The following is a 10,769-nucleotide window of genomic DNA, read 5'->3' on the forward strand; positions in this document are numbered from 1 at the left end:
AAAGCATTTTCAGAATGCGATAAAAGTATTCACGACATTTCAGCAGTTTTCATTTTCGATCCCATGCAACACGAAATATTTTTTAAATATTAAAAAAATATGTTTTATAGAAGGATAAAAATATTTTAAAATAATTCGCGAAAATATTTTTAAAATGTTTCTATATTGTTAAAGCCTTTTTGTTTTTTGCAAGATTAAAAAAAACATTTTTAAATTCATTTCCCAATATTTCGTGCGATAGATGACATTTGGAGAGTGAAAAAGTTTATATAATTTTTAAAATTACAAACACTAATATACATAATACTTATCTACATTTTACATTTATTTAAATAGGATGGTTTTATTATCAGACGCGACTTAAATAATTTTAAAGTTTGAACGTTAATGCGTGTATTGTTATTCCTCGTTCTCGAAAATTGGAGAACGCCTCTACTTTCGGACCTCAAAGTTGGTGAACGACGGCTTCGAGATTTCTTTCTCGTTACGGAATTCCGTCTTGTCGATCCGGGATTGAGGGCTTCCGATGTAACGAAGCCATTGTTTCCTAAAATAAAAAAAGAGAAAGCGACCGTGATCTGGCATTCGCGATGACTTTTTCGTATTCGCGGCTTACATCTCGTCGATTTGCATCTCTGTCCCTTCCATGTGACCAACTACGGTACCGTTCGGGGTGTTCATGCACCATCCCTTCAGACCCAGCTCCTTGCCGCGTTTCTGCGTGTACTGTTATCCGCAAGTAAGACAATATGCCTAATGGTGAATTCAATTGGAAGAATTAGTGCGCATTGGTGCATATTAAAGCCATTGTACTGACTTAATTTGAATATAAAAATGAAATGCAAATATTTCGAATTATAAAACGTATATTTTATCTAATAGCACAATAAAATGTATTGATTATTTCACGATTTAATCGATTTCTATGTTTATTTATAAGCATATCTTCACGTTATTTTGTGTACAACGGCTTTAATGTGCATCAGTACGCACTGAGTGCATCCAATCGAATTCGCTATAAGTTTCCCGACGATGAAAGATATTCTCGAAAATAGATGAAATTGTATCGGTTTTGTGTTAAGAAGTTTAAGTAGAAGAACTTAAAGTTATCTATTTATGTTAAATTGTTCTATTATTTTATTTCAGACGGAATGTGTCTTGTCTTGATGGAATATCTTTGTCCTTATAAGCAGAAATTAATAATTTTCTCTCTTAATGCAATCCGAATAATAGTTTCAATATTATACTTTGGTTTTATGTTCATTTAAAAGCCAAAAACACTTAAAAAATGTGAGACAGTAAGACGTAAACAACAAGCGAATCGGTAGTAGACATCTACTTTACGTTTTCTACTATTGATTCGCTTATTGCTTAAATCTTATCTTTTTATGTGTTTCTAGTTTAAATGACCTAAGTCTAAGACTGTATTGACAAACATGATTTTTGATAAAAATTGAAATTTGTTATTTCCTGTTCCTATTATCTGCTTTTCAATTGTTTTCAAGCTTTAGAGTTTACGTCAAATAGTATTTTTTTTCAGTCTACAAATCGCAAAAATTACTACGAATTAAAGAAGTCTCAAATTGCTTGTTAATTAGAAATTAAGATTGGAAATAAGACCGTTTTTGTTAGATATATTACTTTAAATACGAATGTCACTACGATTTGAATGTTAAAATGTTGAACTATTATTATATATATATTCATTTAAATGAATTATAATTTTTGAAATTAATTCATTAAAATGTGAATATGAATACATATAATAGTTAAATATCTTTACATTCAGACCATAGTGGCGCTTCGTATTTAAAGTAATTAGAAATTAATATATAAATAATTATATCGTTTGTATATTCATTTTTGAGCAGCTAATTTTTAATAACATTCTTTAATCATTTTTTTTTTATACGAAGAAAATATTTTAATTTCGTAAAAATCTCCTAAAAATCTCTTATAAGCGTCAATATATTTTCTATAAAATTAAACTAAAAACTCAGATTTCGTCCATCGAAAGAAAAGAGCAATAAGAAATATAATCGCATTACAAATATCGATAAGAAGGATGTATGTTTATGTTTACAGTAGATAACGCGAACATTTAGATCGGTTAACATTGGACACCCGATAGATGTCGCGAATCAGAAATTTCAAGGTTCTCGCTTGAATCGCTCGTCAATCGCATTTTCGGCAGCCTCAAATAATCATCGTCGAATTCCCAGATAAACACGCGCCGATTTACTCACCTTCCTGAAGAATACACCTTTGACAAATAAAAAAATCATATATTCATTAATAAAATAATCGATGAAAAATTGAATCGACAATAATTGAAGATGAGTCGACGGATGAGTTTCGTTACCTTGCACGATGCCGAAAACTTCGAAATCCACCGCGAGCATTTTTGACATTTCCGTCTCTTCCCCTGCCGATCGAGGCAATTTTACGGGAAACGACGACGAAAACAACAGGCAGGCGAGAAAGACGAATCTAATCATTCGACGTCGAGGACTCGATCGAGACTGTCCGAACTAGATGCCGCTAGCGTGCGGCATTTATGCGCGAGAATGTACGTTCCGAAAATAAATGGTATACTTGATGGCGACGAAGTAATCTTCGCGAAAATACTAATTTGTTTCCTTGGCAAATTCAAAAGCCGAAGATTTATGAATGCTGTATGCGAAATGTATGTACATCTTTAGTAAAAATTTTTTTCAGAATTTTTTCTGTCGAAAATTCCTAATAGATCCATATAAAAAAAAATTCGTTTTTAGTAGACTGAATATATGCTTTTGAAATTGTAATTCCTCATAAGTTCAGTGAATATTCAGATCTACAAATGCAGGTACGAGTCGATACAAAACATATCCGCATTTTATACAAAGGGAGTTTATATGAAAAAAATAATATATTTTTTTTGTTTATTATGGAAATATGCATTATTATCAATTTATGTATAATAAAATTTGTAATTTTTAGCAATAGGTAGGTGAAAAACTAAAATAAAGTTTAATGATATTTGAAATTTGGGAAAACAATTTTGATTGGCTAATGAGTGCGTGACGTCACACTACAAATCTGCAATCTGCAACCATCTGTTGGAAAGTTAAAACGAAATCTTAAAATTTTTTTCTTAAAAATCTCTTTATAAATTAAGAATATTAAAATAAAATGCCAAACCGACTGGATTCAGGATTCATTAAAGTCGACTTCAACTTTTATTTAGGTTTAGGAGTAAATATTGTTAGTGATAAGTGATATAAATGTTTCGAAGAATAAAAGCAATTTTGTTAATACATTTTTATTACTACAGTGGTAATTTTTTTCAATTTTATTCTAAATAGCGTGAATAAATATTATAATTAATATATCCATCATAGATCATCAAGAAAAAATTATATTGATTCTGTTATAGCAAAGTATAACTTATAGATTATGTTAGCGTCAAATGGGAAGGTTCTATTTGTACAGTAAAAGGAAGAATCAGCCTTGAACACCGAGTTCAACAAAAAGATTATATTGTAATCTGTATTGTTGATAAAAAAAAATAGTTCAATAGAGTGCTTTGAATGTGCAGCATCAGAAAGTTAAAATATTTGAAAATATATTGAATTTAATTATAGGAAAATATAAGCATGATATAGCCTTCTTAATATGGATTAATTACTTAATAGATATATATATCTGCAATTGAAATTGAATGTTATTGGAGAAAATCAGTCTTGTTTAATGTTGCAACTTTAAAAAAATTTATTACAATGAGATGACAATAAATTTTGAATCTACGACTGAAAATTTAAGCGACTACTCTAATTTTATAAAGTAACCGAACAAGCTAAAGTAAAAACAATTAGGTAATCAGTCAAGACATACAAGACAAAGAAGAAAGAACCCGATAAAAAATTTTTCATATATGAATATGTATAAATGTATATAAACGTACATACATGCATAAATATTCATAAACATGTATAATTATATCTAAAATATGTCCATACATGTTCATACATCCTTCTTTTTCTTTTGTAAAATTACATTTAGTGTAATAGAAATAATAATAGTAATATGAAAACATAAAAAATAATTAAAGGAATAATTTTTGTATTTGACATTCAATGTTTTAGCTTATGTTTAAGGTTATGTTGGATACTTTTACATGAACATGATCAATATTTTTATAATTGTTTTAATTAAAGAACAAAAAACGTATTTTATATAATACGTACATCAAAATAATCTTCACAATAAAAATAATTCCATTTTTCTAGTTTATCAACACGATGTGAACTTTTAAACCACTTTTTTTACATTTCCAGCTTGAGGCACACAAAAGAACTCTAATATTTTTTCGGTGTTTTAATTGTTATACTTTTACATAAAAGTATAAAATACGTTTTAAATGTGTTTCCTTTGCTCATTTTTAAAATAAATTAATTTATTACTGAATAATTGTGGTTTTGTTACAATGTGACGTCACAGCGCGTTCGGGAGGGCTCGGTCGTATTCGAATCGTCTTTGGCATTTCAAATAATGCAATACTTTATTATTTATTTTTTTGCATAATTTGCGAAAAAATTATTAAAAAATTGCAGTTAAAAAAAAATATATATATATATATAAATTGCAAAACGTAAATTTTTCAAAATTTATGCAAACTCCCTACAACATTCAGTCTACTAAAAATATACACGAATGCACGCAGATACGAGCATATTTGTATTTAACATTTATCCGCATCTGCGAACACACATCTGGATACAAAATATATCCGCATTTATGAGGATTACGATTTAAAAAGCACATATTCAGTCTATTAAACAGATACATTTTTTTAATATGGATCTGTTAGGAATTTTTATCAGAGTAAACTTTTCGTATAAAAACAGTTAAAAAAGCTGGTAGAATATGAATAGACTGATCTGCGTAGGACATTTTATAGGATTTCTTGACATTTTCTTTTTACGAGTAATATGTCCCTCTCTTAGCAGCGTTACGTATTACACAGATTTCTCTATAGGTTGTATAATAATTGTATTTAAAGCCGGTTCTATATTAATTGCAAACTGATTGCAACTTTGTTGCAACAGCTAATATGAAGCGTTGATTTCAAAATGCATGCTTCAGATTGGCTGTTGCAACAAACTTGCGATTAACTTGCAACTAATGTAGAACCGGCTTAATAGAGATATATCAACGTATTAGCACCTATAAGCTTTTGCTTAAGAAAAACTTACCTATTTCTATTTGTGTGTATCGGATGCTGATGATATCTATTCGCAATTACAGATACCATTCCTATCTGCACCTGTGTGCAATGTTAACCTATAAGAATTTGTCTATAACTACAATTACAATTCCTGTCTGTTTCTGTTTGTATTGTGTATGTATTGTGTATGTATTTTCTGTATATATTGAATGCTAATCTACCTGTAATTATGGATACAGTATTCATCTGCACCTGTATGCAATATTGATTTATAATAAATGCAGATGAATCCGATATCCGTAATAGATACCGTCAGTATCCAATGCATACACAATCCAGGCAATCCAGGTAGAAACAGACAGGAGTCATAATTGTACGGGGGACAAGTCAATAAATTTTTAGAAAATCTGTCAGAGGGCACTCGCAATGTCATATTACATTACTTTTTAACAAGTAGCATTTTTCAGCTGATTACTCAAATTTTGAGCGGAATTCATCGCGTGATTTCATTTCTATAGACAATTAAAGCGAACAACCTTTGTATTTTTTGCAAAATGGAAAAAAAATGAGTTTCGTGCAGTGATCAAACATCTACGTATTAAAGATTTAACGCCGAAAGAAATCAAAGCCGAATTGGATAATGTTCACAGCACATCTGCACCAGCATTTGCGATTGCATACAATTGGGTGAATGAATTTAAACGTGGTTGTACATCCACATGTGATGCACCTCGTTCGGGACGTCCAATTGAGACTACTACGCCAGAAATCATCGATAAAGTCCATGATATTGTTTCGACTGATCGACGAGTGAAAGTGCGCGAGCTTGTTGAGGCCACGGACATGTGATTTCAATTTTGCGAACAATTAGGTATGAAAAAGCTATCGGCAAGATGGGTGCCGCGTTTGCTCACTGTGGACCATAAGCACGACCGTGTGACGATTTCAAAATAATGTTTGGAGATGTTTCAACGTAATCCAGATGAATTTCTGCATCGATTCATTATTGTGGACGAAACATGATTCATTACTTCACACCCGAGACGAAGGAACAGTCAAAACAACTTCACCGAGTGAACCAGCTCCGAAGAAGGCGAAGACCGTGAAGTCGGCTGGAAGTACGCAGCCTTATTGGACTGTTTCAACAACATTATAAAAAAAAACATCCCCATTTGGCGAAGAAGAAAGTGCTTTTCCATCAAGACAATGCACGGATTCACACGTGTCCAGCACCGATGGTCAAATTCAACGAATTCCGCTACAAATTGCTTCCCCATCCAGCATTCGCCAGATTTAGCCCCCTGCAACTATTTCCTGTTTCCAAATCTGAAGAAATGGTTCGAAGGAAAGAGAGCAACTCATCGCCGAAACAGAAGCTTATTTTGAAGGGTTGGACAAATCATATTATTCGGACGACTTGAAAAAGTTGGAGAATCGTTGGATCAATCGTATATCGAGCTGAAAGGAGACTATATTGAGAAATAAAAATGAATCGATCAAAAAAATGTGTTTTACTATGTTTTTCTAAAAACTTATTGACTTGCCTTCGTGCAGACAAATTCCTATAATTAAGTTAACACTGCACACAGATGCAGATAGGTACGGTATCCGTAATTGCGGATAGATATCATCAGCATCTAATGCACACAGATAGAAACAGGCAAGTTTTTGCATTGCAAAAATTTGTAGATGCTAATATGTTGACAGATCTTTATTAAATACAATTACATTTTCTGTCTTTTGCAGATATAATAGTTGCTCGCAGAAATATATAAGAACTGAATATTCTTTTCAAACAGCAGATATCCATTAAAATTTGTTAGAAGTTCTATCTGTTTCTGATTGTTCCTAATGGAAATTTTTAGGAGCAATAAACCCGCAAGTCACTCGTAGAAGAGTCACGTACGTAAGTAACTAGTACGTAGCTAACTGCTAAAGTGCTAAATTACAATATAACGCAAAGCGTAAAGGTATATGGATAGAAATACAATCGTAAATTGCGAATAGATTATACTAATTGACAACATTTGCTCAAACACAAATAGAAACCGATAAGTCATGTAAGAATCATCCAAGAATACAATCACAATCTGGAATCTTTAAAAACGTGTGAAATTGCGAATAAATTTTGTGTATACGACAATGCGTATAGAAACATATGACGAATATCCGTTGTGCGTGGCAGTTTCACACTCATGTATCGGCTGTTTGTAAATGCGTATAAATTATGATATAACGCAAATTCGTATAGATACGGATAGAAACACAATCGTAAACTGCGGATAGATTCCAATATCTGGACGACCACGCAACGCAAACACAGACTGATATGTCCTATATTCGCAAATACGAATGTGTACCAGTATTCTGCATATGCGAACAGAACCTGATTAATTTTTTGTCGTAAAATACAGGTACAATGGAACATTACATGTTGCGAATAAGTACACATAAATTTTGCATTCGCAAATGCATGGAAAAACATATACATCCGATTGATTACGATAAATTCGGAAAAATTATCGATCAGCATTTGCAGATTCAATTTACAGTTGATGCCGATAGAAACGTGTAAGATTTTGTAGTAGAAATTTTTTCGTGTGGATACATCCAAATATATGCCAATAATTTCTCATAAATTCGAATAAATCTCATATATAGATTTATCGGTTCTATTGAGAATTTCCGGTAGAGGTTATATAATTTTTTAGAATAATTTTCTGAAAAATTTTATGTCTTTGAATGAAAATTTTGAATAGAAATTGAAACACTTTAGAAATGCTGAGAGATTTACATTTTTTTCTAGAATTTTTATATATTAAAATTCTGAAATATCTAAAAAAATTTCTTATTCCATGATTCCTAACAGAATCTTGTAAAATCTAAATAAGTTTAAGATATATTTTCAAAAATTATGAAATATTTAAGAAATATTAAAAATCTTTGAATATTTTATTAGAATCTATATGTGATAAATTCTAAGAAAAAATGTAGACTTTCTCAGTATTCCTCAGTAAACAAGAATGAATTGAAATGAATTGAAATGAAATTAATGTGCAAAATGTCATGATTATAACAATTTTAATTAATTATAATAGTATTTTATATTTTAACTAACCTAGATAATATGCATGTTACATAAGATATCTGAAAGACATTTTTTAGACATAAAACATTTAAAAGACGTATTTTAGATATCTTATGAAATATAAATGTTATCAGGGTAGCGACTGTTATAATCACAGAACTAACATTTCTGATTTCTGAACTAACATTTTTTTAATCATGAAGTATCGTAAGATTTCTAAGATTTTTTATAAGTATAATTTCTGATGAAATATTATATTAGGTGTTGGAATTAATTCGTAGCGTTTTACAAGTGATGGGAAGTACTTTCATTAATGTATTTTTTAATGCTCATGTGAAATAAATAACATTCTTTCATTAAAAAACGCTACGAATTAATTCCAACACCTAATAAAATTTAAAAATATTTTTTAAAAATCATAGAAGAAATTTCAAAATATTTCAGAATTTATTTGTATAAAAAAATTCTGAGAAAAGATGTAAACTTTTCGAATATTTCTGAGTATTTCTGAAAAGTGTTCGTATAAAAATTATGAAAAAAAGATCCATTTAAAAAAGAAAATAAAAACCTTATGACTATTTCTCGTGGAAACTTTATGTAATTCTCGGTAACAAATTTTCCATGCATGAATATATGTACATAAATATATGTATATATGAATATATGTATATAAATATGTATAAACGTACATAAATATATATTTATAAATATTATATATATAATTATGTGTGAGATATATGTCCATATACATACATCCTTTTTTATTTGTAAAATTACTTTTTAGTAAAAATAATAATATATAATAAAATATGAGAAAATATCAAAAATACTTACAAGGAAAATTTTTGCATTGTTTATTTTAGAAAAAAAAATTTGGAGAAATGTAAAAGAATTGCTCATATATAATTGTATGTAAAATTATACATAGTTATGTATGCAAATTTTTTTATATTTTATCAAACTTGATTTTTATCTAAAACAAACAATACGAAAATTGTCTCATTAAATATTTTTGATGCTTTCTCAAAAAAAAAAAAATATTATTATTATTTTTAGTACACTAAAAAATAATTTTACAAAAAAAAGAAAGATGTATGGACATATTTCATGTATTATTATATATACGGTTATAAATATTTATGCGTGTTTAGGTACGTTTATACATATTTATACATATTGATGTATAAAAAGTTTTTTATCGGAATGTTACCTATATATTTGCTTTATAATATTTTACATTAATATATCTAATTATTCATATATTTTGTTCATATTTTATTTAAATTTACAGTTATATAACAGTTATATTTCTTAACTTTATTTTAAGATAAAGGTAAAAGGAAGAAGTATTATTTAAAGTATGTATGTAAACATAAAGCAATAATTTTTTCTTTTTATTTACAAAATTTTATCATTTGTTTTTAATAACAGAAACATTTTTTGCAAATAAATTCTTAGATTTCTTGTTTTCTGTCGGATTCTTATCAGAATAAAATTGTTTACGATGTGACATTATTGATACAAAATAATTTGACGTCATAACTTAAATTATAAATAAAATAGACTTATCTTATTTTGTGAAAAACCTATCAATTATTCATTTTTTATTGATTAACGCGTGAAAGATTATACTAAAAATAAATATAATTGTTATTAAAAATTTAATTTTTAATCCTCTTAAATTGAACGAAATTTGATCAAAATTCTTAAACAAAATAAAAAATAGGGGAGACTGGGGACAGTTACAACGGAGTAACAATGCACATATCTTTTAAATGATAAGAGATAAGATGATCATATGAAGAAAAAAAATAATCGATATCAAGGTCTGTATCTGTTTCATGCCATCAATCATGCGTGCGCCGCATATAAAAGAAATTATATACGTATTCATTGTCAGACAAGCCTCGTAAGTGTAAATTTACGATTATACTTTTTTGCTTTTAATTTTGAAATAAAATACTTTTTATCATATTTTCATTTTATTAATTCTAAAATACGTTTTCTCAAGCTATATGTATATTCTTTTTTAAATGATTTCAAATATATTCATATAAATTTTGACAACAAATTGGTTTGAAGTTGTTAAAAGAATTTGTTAAAAGTATCGTATAGCTATAGAGCATATTGTAACACCATTACAATTAACGGTAAATTTTAAGAAGAGCTCGCTCACCTCCAATTTTGATAAAAATACACTGAATCGATGCGTTTTCGCGTAAAAATAAAGATTTGACAAGAAAAAAATGACTTGCTTCGTGAACTGAAATATTCTAAGTTAAAGTTGGTGACTATTTAGATAGGAAGTCTGTCACAGCCAAATACTGCGATGCGAACACGCGCTGAGGTCACATTTTTATGTTCTTTGCCAATGGGAATGCGTTGTAAGTATTTCTTATTATAATAGATACTATTCACTGCTTTACAAATACAAATTTACTGCTTTAAAAACAAATTATCTATTCTGAAACAGGA

General features: G+C 28.9%; 1 protein-coding gene across 1 annotated transcript; it reads right to left on the reverse strand.

Moving 5' to 3' along the window:
* Positions 1 to 144: 144 nt before the first annotated feature.
* Positions 145 to 2,561, reverse strand: LOC105145319 (acylphosphatase-1). The gene is made up of 4 exons (XM_011054782.2): positions 2,363 to 2,561; positions 2,247 to 2,263; positions 617 to 726; positions 145 to 547 (listed from the first exon to the last, which is right to left on the reverse strand). The coding sequence occupies exons 1-4, from the start codon at positions 2,496 to 2,498 to the stop codon at positions 433 to 435; spliced, it is 378 nt and encodes a 125-aa protein (XP_011053084.1). The 5' UTR covers positions 2,499 to 2,561; the 3' UTR covers positions 145 to 432.
* Between the last annotated feature and the right edge of the window lie 8,208 nt (positions 2,562 to 10,769).

The sequence above is a fragment of the Acromyrmex echinatior genome, chromosome 17 (genome assembly GCF_024713525.1).
Source record: "Acromyrmex echinatior isolate Ae372 chromosome 17, ASM2471352v2, whole genome shotgun sequence".
Classification (NCBI taxonomy): domain Eukaryota; kingdom Metazoa; phylum Arthropoda; class Insecta; order Hymenoptera; family Formicidae; genus Acromyrmex; species Acromyrmex echinatior.